This window comes from Hippoglossus hippoglossus, chromosome 7 (assembly GCF_009819705.1).
Source record: "Hippoglossus hippoglossus isolate fHipHip1 chromosome 7, fHipHip1.pri, whole genome shotgun sequence".
Taxonomy (NCBI): domain Eukaryota; kingdom Metazoa; phylum Chordata; class Actinopteri; order Pleuronectiformes; family Pleuronectidae; genus Hippoglossus; species Hippoglossus hippoglossus.
Window position 1 is genome coordinate 2556741 of NC_047157.1, and position 15541 is coordinate 2572281.

At 41.4% G+C, this 15541-nt stretch overlaps 1 protein-coding gene across 3 annotated transcripts in view; it reads right to left on the minus strand.

Annotated features, from left to right (window-relative positions):
- Positions 1–15541, minus strand: part of prkcz (protein kinase C, zeta) — a 138042-nt gene that overhangs the window by 52531 nt on the left and 69970 nt on the right. For all 3 annotated transcript variants that reach the window (XR_004614505.1, XM_034591436.1, XM_034591437.1), the window contains 2 exons: positions 5008–5139; positions 146–236 (listed from right to left, as the gene is read on the minus strand). Coding sequence is in view for 2 of the 3 variants with exons in the window: in XM_034591436.1 (XP_034447327.1) it covers positions 146–236; positions 5008–5139 (223 nt within the window). In the remaining variant the exon portion in view is untranslated. The remainder of the gene's footprint in view (positions 1–145; positions 237–5007; positions 5140–15541) is intronic.

Genomic DNA, 15541 nt, shown 5'->3' on the forward strand with positions numbered 1-15541 from the left:
TGGTTCCCTCAGAGATTTGGTTATGTGCTTCCTCAGAAATGAAGACTCCGAGTGTCATCTGAGCTTGTTTGACTGGGTTACATTAACAACGTGGGCAGAATATCAAGATGTGAGCTAAGGAAAGAATAAGGTTTCAGTGTCTTACTCCCATCTGTGTCCTCTGTGTCATCTGGTGGAAGGTCCACCTCCTCACTCTTGGCGTCTGACGGGGGCTCCTGTGATGGCATGACTGGATCCTGAACAAAGAAGTGAAGAAATCCACCTAAATATCCTTCAAAAATTCCCCCAAATATCCCAGGAAATATCCACTCCAATAGCTAGACTGAGAATTTATGATGAGACATGTTTGCAAGCACTAAGGAAATGTGTCTGTGTTTGGAGAGATGCTAAGCTAATGCACAGAGAGCTGCTAAGTCACTTATCCGGCACTGAAGGTACTGAACTGAAGCTGTGATCAAGGGGAGGAATCCCCCTGCTGACAGCAGACAGCTCACTCAGCACCAGAGCATGTACTGTATTGACTACATTGATTTTCTAGTCAGGATTCAGTTTTGGATCTTTGTGTTTTTTCAGACGCTTTGTGGTCAAACGGATTGATTGCATGGAGCACACTGATTTGCTGTCCCTAAACTTGATCTCTCGTTTCAGTGGAATGGGAGGAGGGAAGAAGACAAACAATCCACAGTGACAAACAGGAAACGTCCAAAGAGAGATTTTCTGAGTTGTGAACGGCAACATCACATCATATTAAACTATTTACTGCCCCGAACAAAAGTAAACGAAAGTCTCCAGATAAACACACAGTGCAGAGCAGCCGTTTGTGAGGCCTGATCCCTCAGAGTGAGGCACATTCTTTTCCCTTCATCAAAGCTCACATGACGAACACGTCAAGCTGTCAGCCAGACATTTCTAAAGCAAGATTCTATTTCTGCTCATGAGAAGAAGCTTTTCTGCTGTGAGTCAGGTTTCATTTTCACTTTCCAAAAAAAATCCTTCACTGGATACAGAATTATGTGGATATATAACAATCTGGGCCTAAGTGACTCTGGCTGTTTGTTTTTGCATATTTTTTCTCATATTTGTTTAACTTTTTGTACTGTACGTGCCCGACCATTCTGATCTGCACCTTCATAATCATGATACAGAAATAAGCACAGGGAGGGACTGAGACTGAGAAGCAGTATGAAGAATACAAGGTTGGAATACACTTATATGTGTAATATGTTATTTGTTAGTCTCCTCTGCTGCTGACTGTGGTTTCTGGCTGGGAGCAGATGGTGGTGGTGACTGCTTGCCAATAGATTCACAATAGATTGTTGTGTTTAGACAAGAGGATATAGCATGTCCTCTGAGAGGCACCACTTCCTAAGCGCTGACTGGACCAGATAGTGACTGGCTATCAGAAAGTGAAAAGACAGGTTGACCAGGCCAGGGCTAGCTGGTTAGCATGCTAACTTCAAAAGAAGCAAAGCAGTGATAGAAATACAAACAAAACCCACTCTGGACCCCCCCGTCTGACAGTGACCTAATTTTGCTTTGCCACCAGTAGACAGAGCGGTATCAATATTTTAATAACAATAATTCTTCTTTGTCATTATTATTATTCCTTTTTATACAGAAGATGTGAAAAAGCCTTTTGTGTCTGTAGAGGGAGCTGTGTGTCTCATAAATGTCCTTGGGTGCCTTGCTCTATTAACAGCAGACATCAACTGATACAGTTTAAAGTTGTCCACTGCCTACACTATTCTAAATTCAGGTTGCACAAGATCTTTCCGTCTGTCTCACCATTGTGTGACAGATGCAATGTGACGGAGGACACACTGTCTCACACCTTCTGGACCTGCCCCTCACTCATGGGATTTTGGACTATTATTCAAAGGCCTATAAAAGGCCCATTTAACCGGTAGCTGGACTTGCCATCTTTTGCTGCTCTCAGTCCACGTTGCGCCTCCCTATAATTATACCACAATCCCTGATGCTGGGGATGATTGTGGCCAAAATACTTATTATGAAGGAAATCACCCTCTCCCCCCTGATTCCAAGTATGGATGGGTGACATCGTCTCAATCAAACAGCTGGAAAGACGAAAGTTCTTTAGGACCAACTCAAAAAAATGTCATCTATCTGGGATCCATTCTTTGCCACCTCAAATCCAAAGAATAATTCACTGATGTCATATATTATTGCCTCTGTTTACACCCTTGGACGTCGTAGATATCAGGCAGCCTTTTGTTATTTTGATTTACTTACTTTACTTACTTTATTCCTTTGTTTTTGTTTTAAATTCCTTGTTAATTTCTGAGTTTGTCAACTGTTTCTGTTGATCTTTGTTATCAAAGATTCAAAAGAAAATACAAAATGAAATGTCCTTGAGTCAGTGTTGGTTTGAAAAGTACAGAAATCTGTGCCTGTGGAGTTAGTGGAGGACACTCCTCCTCATCTTTGCTTTAGGTCATAGGATTGAAAACAAAGAAGAAATATATTTTTAAAGCTTTGTGATAAGGGTTATGCCTCGGCAGATGTTTGAATCAAGATTCTACCAAAAACCTTGTAGGCTTTAGCCTTTCTGTCATAAATGTTTAAATTCAGTCATCAGGTTAATTACAGGGATCTTGGAGCACAGGGAGACTGTTACAAAGAAAACAGATGGTGCAAGAATCACCAGCAGTCTGACAATCAGACTCACAACAACACCTCCATAATAAGAAGAAATCCACAATGAACAATAAAAATGACCAGCCTAACTGTCCAATGGTATTATCCAGCAGATATGGAGCCAGATCAGGCGCCAGCTTTGACTTGCTGCATTTACATGCACAGTTTGTCTATGGGAGAGGGATATTAGAAACATTTCAGATGTTTACAGTTTAGTTTGTATATATGAGGCAGTAGCAAAACCTGTTTAACGTGTTAAAAACTTCATAGGTTTCATCCATACTACTGCTTTTTAGTTTGAAAACAACTAAAAAGTCAACTGTCAACATCTGTCAACTCAAATGTTCTGGCTACATATCAGTTTTAATTTCCGCCCATACTAACACACCTGAAAACACATACAAATTTACCAGGTCCTGCTGGACATGGGAATTGTCCCAGATTGCTGGAATAATAGCTTGTCTCCTACACATGTAAGGAGGTGTTTCATTGTAAAATGCAGAATTTAACTGAACAACAGCTGTTGGCAAAGACAACAAGGTCAGCAACACGTTTTATGCGTTCTACACTGGTAGCCGAGGCTAATGCTGGTTGTTTCCTTCTGGAAGTCATTACGAAGGAAAAGACCCAGTCAGCAAGTTGTTGTGAGTGTGATCATTGTTTCCAAACATCTCCGTTTCTGCCCGTCCAGACTAAAATGCAACCCTGGAGTTTTCAAACTAAAACGGGGCCAGCAGTGACTCAAAACATCCCCATTTTATTGGCTTAAAAATTCAGAGTAGTGTGGATGCTAGCCGTATCCGTAACAGAGTTGATGCATTTTCAAACGCAAACATAGTAATGTATATTTTGGACTTCTTGTTTTTCATGATCCATTTAGATTACAGTGTTGTCGTGTTCCCTGGTCTCACCAATGACTCAAGTAAGTACAGTATTATAATAAATTCACATAGAAATGATCACTGCAAGTCACGAACATGTTCAGTTAAAGTATCTGAGTCATGTTCCACTTGTCCTGTTATCACTTAATTCCACTTTGTTAGTGCTTCTACAGGTTAATGTGGGTATCTGGCATGTCTACCAACCCAAAAACTCTGGGGAAAAAACACTCGCGCGTTTTGTTATAGTTCCTCTAAGTCAGAAACGTCATGCTTGAGCGACTCGATTGCGCTTCCTGGGTATTGTGTCGTTACAAGGAACTGGAAGTCTCCCTACATGGTCTGGCCCCCCCCCCCCCCCACACTCATTACTTCCGGGTTTACACCGGAGGCAGCGAGGCTGCGAGGCAGCGCAGCGCCGTTCCCAAGCACGCAGCCGGGCTGTTCACACGGGACGAGCATTTCTCCGCTGGTCAGCCCGCGATTCACTCACATGTGGCATTTGTCTGGATCGTTGGGACTGGGAGGCTGCAGCAGCTGCTCGGGAGCGACCGCTCACTCTCCCATGCGTGAGCTGGAATTTGTGTCAGCGCCACACAGCCAGCAGTGTGGAAGACTTCCGCAGTGTTCAGCTCTACTGTACGCCGGGTTACAGTAGTTACGCCGGGTTACAGTAGTTACGCCGGGGTACACCGGACGCGGAAGCGCCGCTGCGAGGCAGCGCAGCGCCGTTCTCCAGCACGCAGCCGCCTGGCTGTTCACACGGGACGTGCATTTCTCCGCTGGTCAGCCCCATAGACTGTATATATAAGGTCAGCCCGCGATTCTGCTTTCTCCGCTTGTTGTTGTACCCGTTGAATGTCGGGGTTCGGGGGTAAATGATGGTCTTCATAGCCCCCCCCCCCCCCCCCCCCCCCCACCCCTCTCTTTCTCTCTCTGTCTGTCTGCTTGTGTGCTTGTAGTGGATGGGCAGAGGGGGACATTTAATTATGTGATTGGGAAAATTAAAACTCCAGGACAACAAGGGGAATACAAAGTATGGGATGCATATTTGATAATTTATATCATATAAAATATGTAATTTATATCGTTTAAAATCATGAGGGGGGAGGGGGGAGCTGGCTCATTAGCATTTAAAGGAACAGGCACTCAAAACAGGTCACTCTGTGGAGGGCTGTTTTATACAGGGTAAAAAGGGTGCTGTTTTATATGATCCTTGTGGTATTTTGACCAAAGTATGTTACAGACATTTCATTAAGACCCCAAGGAACCATATCAACTTGTGGTAAAATGGGCATGCTATGTCCCCTTTAATACTCTCTGGCTGAGGGAAGGAAATCTTCATCATACATGTCGACAACACGTAATCTGTTTTTCAGAGTTTGCCAGTATATTGGGTGACTGCGTTGGCGTTAGGTATGACAAGCTGGCGCTCTGCTTCCTGCTGCTCGGAACATGAACATGAAATACTCACCATAAGCCTTTGGCAGGTCTGAGGGATGAGTCTGTGACAGCGCTTATGGACAAGCAGTTTGCAGTTGATACACTTGTAGCCCTGCCTGCCCAGCCCCCATATCCTTTCACTACAGTGGCCACAGTAGGCTTTCTGTAAGACAAGAACGGGACAGGTTAGTCTTTACCTTATATACCGGCTGATTAGTCATCAAGGATTAATGAATAGGGATCATTAGCGGTGTCTCAATTGAGGGGCTGCATCCTTCGGAGGCTGCATTTGAAGACCGACTGCGTCACAATGGGGCGACTAAATTGTCCCAGTTGCAAGACTGCTTCAAATAAGGCCGACAAATGGCTCCTTACATCCCAGAGAAACAAAGACTCCAACGGGTGGATTCTTCCCAGCCCCACCTATCCCAGGATTCACTGCGCTTCAGCATTGCTTGACTGTCATGCTTCAACTCAACTAAACAGCTGACAGAACCAATGGGCAACTTTCTTCAGCTCTGTTGCTAGGCAATATCAATATGGTCAGGACGAGCTTGTGAGACTGATCACAGAAGTCCTCTGTAGACCAGACCATCTTACTCCGGTTCAGCCTTCGTGATCTACGCGGTCCCTGAAGGAGGCCGACTTTGTGGGCTCCAAAGGATGCAGTCCCTGAATTGAGACACGGCAGTGGACAAATATACAGGGGCAGGATGTGATGAACACACGGTGACAGCATCACAGTGAGTTCATACATCAGATTAATTACACATTTCATTTGATTCTTTGTCTTCTCTTGTGAAGACAAAGAATCAAATGCTATAAGTCACACACACTGGACTTATAATATTATGGTCTTATGATGTTGATATAATATAAATGAGTGTCTGAGAGACGGAGCAACATTAGCATTCATCTGTTTATTCATTTGAATAAAACCTGTCGACTATCGCAGAGGGTCAAACAAAAGGGAGATTCAGGGTTGTCTGACCAAAAAATTGTATTCCCAAAATGCAGTTCTGGAAAAAAAAAGGATCTGCTCATAATCCAGAACACACAGGCTGATCTGTGAGGTTCGGTGGTGTTGGTGCATCCATCCATCCATCCATCCATCCATCCATCCATCCATGTGATTGTGGGTACTTGGGGATGGGATGGGCTTTTTTTGATGTAAACACTTTGTGTGACATTTTGTTCGCATAAAAAATGCTATATAAATCACTTCATAAAGACATTTTATTCACTTACAGTTACTGTAAAATTGTCCGTTTCACGTAAAAGTGTATGACCATCTTGGTCTCATCAGCCCAGAAAACTTTGTTCCTGAGACTTTGTGGATCACCTCTGTGCTTCTTTGCAAATACAAATATGAAATCACATATTTATTAACACACAGAACTAAAAATGTTACACGAGAGGTGATACAGGGAGTGGTCTCAGGAGGGGACTTAACTGACAGATGTAAAAGATACACCCGATATACAATCTGTATATATAAAAAATACACTTTAAAAGTTAATATAAACCTATGTTGTCTCATTAACTGAATTTAAAATATTATAGAGCCAAGGGAAGGGGTAATATAATAAATAATTTAAGTTGCACATGTATGAGGAAAATACTTAGAGGTATTCAGAGAAAATAAAGTAAAACATTTGCATTAGTCTGAGATTAAATTCACAATTTTCTAGAAAACAAAACTTGAAAATATTGTGTTTAATCTTTTTATCTAGGAACCACCATCAGTCATCAAAACAGGAGGCTAAACTTACCATCAGATTCAGCAGATAAGAAACACCTGTGATTTTAGATTTGAAATTTGAATCTACTGTAAATGCAGAACACAGCTACAAGCAAAAATACTTTTTCCTCTTTTCCAGATTTTGTTTAAACTTTAAACTATCCCGCCCCTTTTCCCCTACACTAATGTGCCATACTTATTTTTTATTTATGCATATGCATTATTTTATATTTATATTTTTCCTTTTTATTGAAATGATGATGTTGGATTTGTACTTGATAGAAACCCTAACACAGAGGCAGTGCTGCTGTGAAACTGTCCAATAATACATACACATGTTGTATTTTCAACTTTGCCTTCAGAAAAACAAGCAACAACAAATATTAAATTTCAACTTTGACCGAATTTGTCTTCCAGAAGGAATTTTAACATATTAAAGAAAAACCTCTAAAGACGACAGAGACAGCAATAAAGTACAAAAGGACCTGGTGAGACTGCACATGTGAACCCCCTGGGAGCCTGACTGCGACCTGCTGAAGTAACAGCAGGACTGACCATAACTGACCACAGGTCCAAAACCCAAATGCTTACTTTCAAAATGTAATAAAAACTTAGGTTAGGTTCATAAGCAAATGTATAAAACATCATTGCTTATACATATTGAGCCCATCACTTGTGGTGAATTCCACCTTCATTATATGTGGGTTTTTTGTTGCATTTCTGGGGTTGTTGTCACTTTCACTCTGTGCTCTGTCTTGCAAAATGAAATGGTTCTTTCTAAAGAAACTTACCAGTACAAACTTACAAATGTGTAAAACAAATAATTTTCAGATAAATATTTCACCTCTGCTCTAGAGGTCTTTGAATTGTGTTCTTGGGTCAATGCAACTGTGCAGCTCCACCAAACTCAAAACATATATTTCATGTCATTATCATCAGGATATGTACCACAGTCTTTTAAAATAGCTGTAATCAAACCCCTCCTCAAAAAACCCACCTTAGACCCAGAGGTTTTAGCCAATTATCGTCCGATATCTAATCTCCCCTTCCTGTCTAAAATCCTAGAAAAAGTTGTAGCCAATCAGCTGTGTGAGTTTCTCCAGGAAAATAATATATATGAAGACTTTCAGTCAGGGTTTAGAGCCAATCACAGCACAGAGACAGCCTTGGCAAAAGTCACTAATGATCTTCTAATAGCTTCAGATCAGGGGTTTGTGTCTGTCCTCGTTCTGTTAGATCTTAGTGCAGCATTTGACACAATTGACCATAATATTTTATTACAGAGACTAGAACAGTTAATTAGCATTAAAGGAACCGCCCTAAAATGGTTTAAATCCTATTTTTCAGACCGCTCCCAATTCGTGCAAATTAATGATGAGTCATCTGTGCGCACCAAAGTTAACCATGGTGTTCCACAAGGCTCTGTGCTCGGCCCAATTTTATTCTCATTATATATGCTTCCACTTGGAAACATTATCAGGACACACTCGGTAAATTTCCACTGCTATGCGGATGACACCCAGTTATACTTGTCAATAAAACCTGAACAAAGTAATCAAATAACTAAACTCCAAGCATGTCTCAAGGACATAAAAACCTGGATGACCCGCAATTTTCTCTTATTAAACTCAGATAAAACAGAGGTTCTAATACTTGGCCCTAAACACCTTAGAGATACATTATCTAACGATATAGCTGCGCTAGACGACATTGCCCTTGCTTCCAATGAAACAGTCAGGAACTTGGGAGTGATCTTCGATCCTGATTTATCCTTTAATTCTCACTTAAAACAAATTTCTAGGACAGCCTTTTTTCACTTGCGTAATATCTCCAAAATCAGACATGTCCTTTCTCAAAAGGATGCAGAAAAACTAATCCACGCCTTTGTTACATCCAGACTGGATTATTGTAATTCCTTATTATCAGGCTCCAGCAGTAAGTCGTTAAAGACTCTGCAGCTTGTCCAAAATGCCGCAGCACGTGTCCTGACAAGAACCAAGAAAAGAGAGCACATTTCTCCAGTATTAGCTTCGCTACACTGGCTTCCGGTTAAATCTAGAATAGAATTTAAAATTCTCCTCCTCACCTTCAAGGCCCTTAACAATATGGCACCATTATATCTTAAAGAGCTGTTAGTACCTTATCAACCCACTAGAGCACTGCGCTCCCAGAATTCAGGCTTACTTGTCGTCCCTAAAGTCTCCAAAAGTAGAGTAGGAGCCAGAGCTTTCAGCTATCAAGCTCCTCTCCTGTGGAATCATCTCCCACTTTCAGTTCGGGAGGCAGACACCATCTGTACGTTTAAGAGTAGGCTTAAAACCTTCCTTTTTGATAAAGCTTATAGTTAGAGCCGGTCCAGGCTTGTCCTAGACCTGCTCTTAGTTAGGCTGCTATAGGTTTAGAAGGTCGGGGGACACATGACACACGGAGCTTCTCTTTCCAGCTTCTCCTTCCTCTTCTCAATCTTTATCACATCAAAGTAATTCATATCCCATCAATACATGTTACTGACTTGACTTCTTCCCCGGAGTCCCTTTGCCTTATTGTCCGCAGACCCAGGGCCGCGGCTGTGGCCACATCATGGATTAGGATCTGTGGATCACGTATCAGAGGTCGTAATGGTGGATCCAGTATGGCGGATTCTGCATCGTGCTGGCTGATCGTGATAACAAAGGCAGATCCTTTATCGTGTTGGCATCAGATACTGGTAGTGGACCACGACCGAGGTGGCAGCTGATGATGGATCCTAATGGCGGCAGTGGACAATGACTGTGGACTATAGTGGCATCCGATCTTGATGGTGGATCATGATCTTGCTGGCTGCTGACCATGGACTATGATTGCAGCAGGACTGCTCGATACATAGTATTTCTCCTCAGACACTTGACCATTAATGACATTAATCCACCAATTCACTGACCTTCAGTTATACTTCAAAATGTTTACCCTAATCAATGCTGCTAAAACCTTTATCTTGATGTTCTCCTTTACACTTGACATCCATTGCACTTCTGTCCGTCCTGGGAGAGGGATCCCTCACATGTGGCTCTCTCTGAGGTTTCTACGTTCTTTTTTCCCTGTTAAAAGGGTTTTTAAGTAGTTTTTCCTTACTCTTGTTGAGGGTTAAGGGCAGAGGATGTCACACCTTGTTAAAGCCCTATGAGACAAATTGTGATTTGTGAATGTGGGCTATACAAATAAAATTTGATTGATTGATTGATTGATGTTGTCTGACTTGTTTTTACTGAATCCTTCATACATTATTATCCTGTGTACAGTGTGTTATTATGTCTGGTGAAGGACTTGGTCTCCTCCCTTCCCTCACATTCATCTATTGTAAAGCTGAGATCCACTGAAGTTCACTCTCTGTTACATAACATGGTCTCCAGAGAGTTTGTTCTTTGATTGGTTCTTCCTCTGTGGTTATTTTGTCACTCGTCTCTTACATTGCTATATTAGTACCAAAGGATGTTTTGTTTGCAGCTCAGTGTCCCTGGACATCAATAAATCTGTCGCTAAAACGTTTCACTGGAGACTAAAGACTTAAGATGCTGTGCGCGCACTTCAATATATCGACAACATTCATTCACGGGGTGTGCACGCCGACAGTGTGAAGAACAAAGAGTCCCCGTCACCGCTCTGTTGCCATGGAAATTCTTCAGCGAGACATCAAAGGTTTCCCTCAGTCTTTCTAATCTAACTCTACACAGAGGTTAAGGCGTACATTTATAAATTAATCACATACTTTTGCCTCGCTCCACGTTTCTCCCTGCACTGCAAACACAAGCTGAAAGTATTCAGCAGTGTAAGGTGAAAAGAGCTGTTGCCGTCACTGCGTCAGTCTATGGTCGGGCTTGAAAACACCAGGGAGTGCTATTAGTTATGCCTTTTATTCTTTAGCCCAGAACACATCCAGTCCCACGCTGCTTTACCCCCAGCACTGATAAATAGGCAATCACATAAAGTCAGACTGACATCCTTAAGCTTCCCTTTACAGCACTGTCTGATCGACGGCACAGCAGAGGCCTCGCATACGTGTAAACAACAAGTTTAGAACCAAGTTAACAGCTCTGCAAAGTTTAACGCTCACATGCTCACAATGATAAAACTGCCGCATGTTAACCATGTTCACTGACACTGTTTTCTAGCACTGTCAAGACAGAGATTCAAAGAGGAGTCCAGAGTGAACCACTGCATCCTGAGTGACTCAGATATTTTACAGCACAGATGTGGGCTCATTAACGCTGCTATCACTGACAGATACAGCGTGTAACTCCATAAAATAACCTGGTCATCTGTCAAGATCTGACATGACACATTCTGACAGCTTCTCTGATGACAAGAAACTCACTTCACTTCAGTCAGGGCTTAGCAAGGGATCCTCAAAAGACTCAGAGAAGTGTTCTTCAGCAAGAGCTTTAATGGAAAGATGAAGAGAAACATGAGCAACATGCAGCGTTTTAGCCCATCTCTATTGGCTCCCTAGCTTTAAAAAAATATGGTAATAATGCAAATAATGTACACTTTGCTATCATTGTTGTAGACCTAAAGTAAAAAATGATGTAACTGTGAATACAAATACATACAATCTATAATAGGCTATGTGTAAAATATGTAAAAAATATACTGAATTAAAAAAGAAATGTATGCACATCAAATGATAATTAAGTCCTGCAACAAAAATAATGGCAGTGACATAGTGTCTAAGTGTGTGTGTCTGTGTGTCTGTGTTTAAGCTCGCTATGGATTCAAAATTAAGAAAAGACTGAGGAAAACAATGCGTGGGCAGTTTCATTTGCTTTCATCAGCACTACTGCTGCCTTATCAAAATGTTTGATTTGTGGTGAGAACTTAGCAAAGAACAAAAATGTAAAACAAAAAAATGTAATGTGTACGGCTGGGCCCATGCTGTGTACGGCTGGGCCCATGCTGTGTACGGCTGGGCCCATGCTGTGTACGGCTGGGCCCATGCTGTGTACGGCTGAGCCCATGCTAGTTTGTTGGTAACTCAGGAGATAGTATGGCGTGGAAACACATTCCCATGCAGTAAAACATACAAATTTATCAGAGCAACTATATACAGATTCAAACCCTTTTCTTTAGTGTAGCACTTGTTAAATTTTATAAAGGCACCAAAACATTGGATTCTTTTTAAAGAAATGCAAAGTTTAAACAATAAAATATCTATTGAAAGTCTACCTTAGCCACTTTGTGTTGGAACATATGAATGAATGCTATTTTAGACTTATTAGTACTGTTAATAGGCTAATTTAGATGCAGTCCTGCAGCCACATGCAGCTTCTCTTGAGTATGAGATAGACTTTTATCGACTGACAGCCCTCCACTCAGCCCACCATGACAGATCACAGGACTGCCTGGAACCTGAGAAATATGCTGAGAAAAGTTGTCTGATTCATCTTGACACTAAAAAGACTGTGCATGGAAATCAGGTCAAGTATAACAGGATGCAACAGATATATCCCCAAACATCAACCATTGTTATCAAAACTGGGAGAATGATGTGTAACCTTTTATACTCACTGTCAGCTACTAGTAGCCTACAACATAAATCATTTCACTATATTACAGGAGTTATAGGTGTAACCCTGCATGAATTCTGGTGGTATATGTTTAATGACTAAGACTAAGTGTTGACAGCCATTCTAACAACTCTGTCAGTCTGGCCCAGTGGTGAAGTCACAAAGACACATGCCGCTGTTAAACAGGTATAATGAGAGGTTAGCGAGGAGCTTTGTGGATGCTGTGTTCAACACACCCCAACAACCTACACAAACTTTAGTGCATTGTGTAAAACTATTTCCTCCAGCAATGCTCCAGAAGACTACTGAAACAATTCAACACAACTTGATATGTTTTTCTTTCAGTGGATTTTTTTTCTTTTTAAATGTTATTACAGTGTGACTGAATAGTTACGGCATGCCTCATAGTTGTTTTCTTTTGCCAAACAGTCAACTATGATCACAGTCTCTCCTGCTGTTCCTGAGTTACAGCATGGAATAATGGCTAGAAAAGTGTCACGATGTCAAAGTGAAGTTGAATTTTTACCTTTGGACGTTCATGTTAAATTGGGTCATAATTACCATGTGACATCTTAAGTTATGGCCAAAACTAAATGGATTACCGCCCTGCTGTTGTACTGCCTCCGCCAACCAGTAAAGTTTTACTTTTTCAGATTCATATCACCGTGACCTTTGATCCCTGACATCGAATCAGTTGAGCTGTGAGTCTAAGTGAACATTTATGCCGAATTTACAATTTGTAATTGGCATTCACAAGGCAGATTGACCTTTACCTTTCACCTAAAAATTCTAATCAGGTCATTCCTGAGTCTAAATTAATGTGCCAGATGTAATGAAAATCCCTTAGTGTGTTCATGATATATTTAATTCACAAGGCCATGATGTCACCATGAACTTGACCTTTAACTAAAATCTAATCAGTTCTACTTTGAATCCAAGTGAAAGTTTGTACCAAATTTGAAGAAAATCCCTCAAGTATGTCTTGAGAAGTTGTGTTCACAAGACCAAAACCATTTTCAACCTATGACCCCCACAATCTAGATCTTAGTGCAGCATTCAACACAATTGACCATCACATTTTATAACAGAAACTAGAACAGTTAATTAGCATTAAAGGAACCGCCCTAAACTGGTTTAAATCATATTTTTCAGATCGATTCCAATTCGTGCAAATTAATGATGAGTCATCTGTGCGCACCAAAGTTAACCACGGTGTTCCACAGGGCTCTGTGCTCGTCCCAATTTTATTCTCATTATATATGCTTCCCCTAGGAAACATTATCAGGACACACTCGGTAAATTTCCACTGCTATGCGGATGACACCCAGTTATACTTGTCAATAAAACCTCAACAGTGTATTCAATTAACTAAACTCCAAGCATGTCTCAAGGACATAAAAACCTGGATGACCCGCAATTTTCTCTTATTAAACTCGGATAAAACAGAGGTTCTAATACTTGGCCCTAAACACCATAGAGATACATTATCTAATGATATAGCTGCGCTAGACGGCATTGCCCTTGCTTCCAATGAAACAGTCAGGAACTTGGGAGTGATGTTCGATCCCAATTTGTCCTTTAATTCTCAACAAATTTCTAGGACCGCCTTCTTTCACTTGCGTAACATCTAAAAAATCAGACATCAACCTTTCTCAAAAAGATGCAGAAAAACTAATCCACTCCTTTGTTCCATCCAGACTTGATTATTGTAATTCCTTATTATCAGGCTCCAGCAGTAAGTCGTTAAAGACTCTGCAGCTTGTCCAAAATGCTGCAGCACGTGTCCTGACAAGAACCAGGAAAAGAGACCACATTTCTCCAGTATTAGCTTCACTACACTGGCTTCCAGTTAAATCTAGAATATAATTTAAAATTCTCCTCCTCACCTTCAAGGCCCTTAATAATATGGCACCATTATACCTCAAAGAGCCGATAGTACCTTATCAACCAACTAGAGCACGGCGCTCCCAGAATTCAGGCTTACTTGTCGTCCCTAAAGTCTCTAAAAGTAGAGTAGGAGCCAGAGCTTTCAGCTATCAAGCTCCTCTCCTGTGGAATCATCTCCCACTTTCAGTTCAGGAGGCAGACACCATCTGTACGTTTAAGAGTAGGATTAAAACCTTCCTTTTTGATAAAGCTTATAGTTAGAGCTGGTACAGGCTTGTCTTAGACCTGCTCTTAGTTATGCTGCTATAGATCTAGAATGTCGGGGGACACATGACACTCGGAGCTTCTCTTTCCAGCTTCTCCTTCCTCTTCTCAATCGTTATCACATCAAAGAAATTAATATCTCATCAATACATGTTACCGACATGACTTCTCCCCCGGAGTCCATTTGCCTTATCGTCCACAGATCCAGGGCCGCAGCTGCAGCCACATCGTGGATTATGATGGTGGATCGTGAATCAGAGATCGTGATCGTAATGGCGGATCCTGTATCGTGTTGGCATCTGATAGTGGTGGTGGACCACGATCGAGGTGGCAGCTGATGGTGGATCATGATGGCGGCAGTGGACAATGACTGTGGACTATAGTGGCATCCAATCTTGATGGTGGATCATGATCGTGGTGGCTGCTGACCATGGACTATGATTACAACAAGACTGCTTGATATACAATATTTCTCTTCAGATACTCGACCATTACTGACAATAATCCATCAATTCATTGACCTTCCATTATGGTACAAAGTGTTCTAATCAATACTGTAAATACCCTTATCTTCCTGATGTTCTCCATTACACGTGGCATCTATTGCACTTCAGTCCGTCCTGGGAGAGGGATCCCTCACATGTGGCTCTCTCTGAGGTTTCTACTTTCTTTTTACCCTGTTTCCTTACTCTTGTTGAGGGTTGAGGGCAGAGGATGTCACACCTTGTTAAAGCCCTATGAGACAAATTGTGATTTGTGAATATGGGCTTTACAAATTTTTTTTATTGATTGATTGATTATGATACTTGACTAAAACTGAACATATAAGCCTTGAGTAGTATAAAGTCAGAGTCAGCCAAAGTCTTTGAATTCTTGGTTCAACATTTGTACATAACTCTAATATATTATTATCCTACAGCCACTAGTGTAGCTATAAACAGATAATAATCCACCAAAGCATGCACATGTAAACCTGTGTTGGCCCTTCAGTGAAAAGTGCTGAAAAAATGGTATTTGGCCGAACCTAATGGCTGAGGCCTGTTGTATTTATCTATGTGGGTAAAGCCCCTTGCTTTCACCCCCCATGTTGTGGCCCCCTGCTGGGGATGGAAGGGTAAAAGCTGCTGTCCATC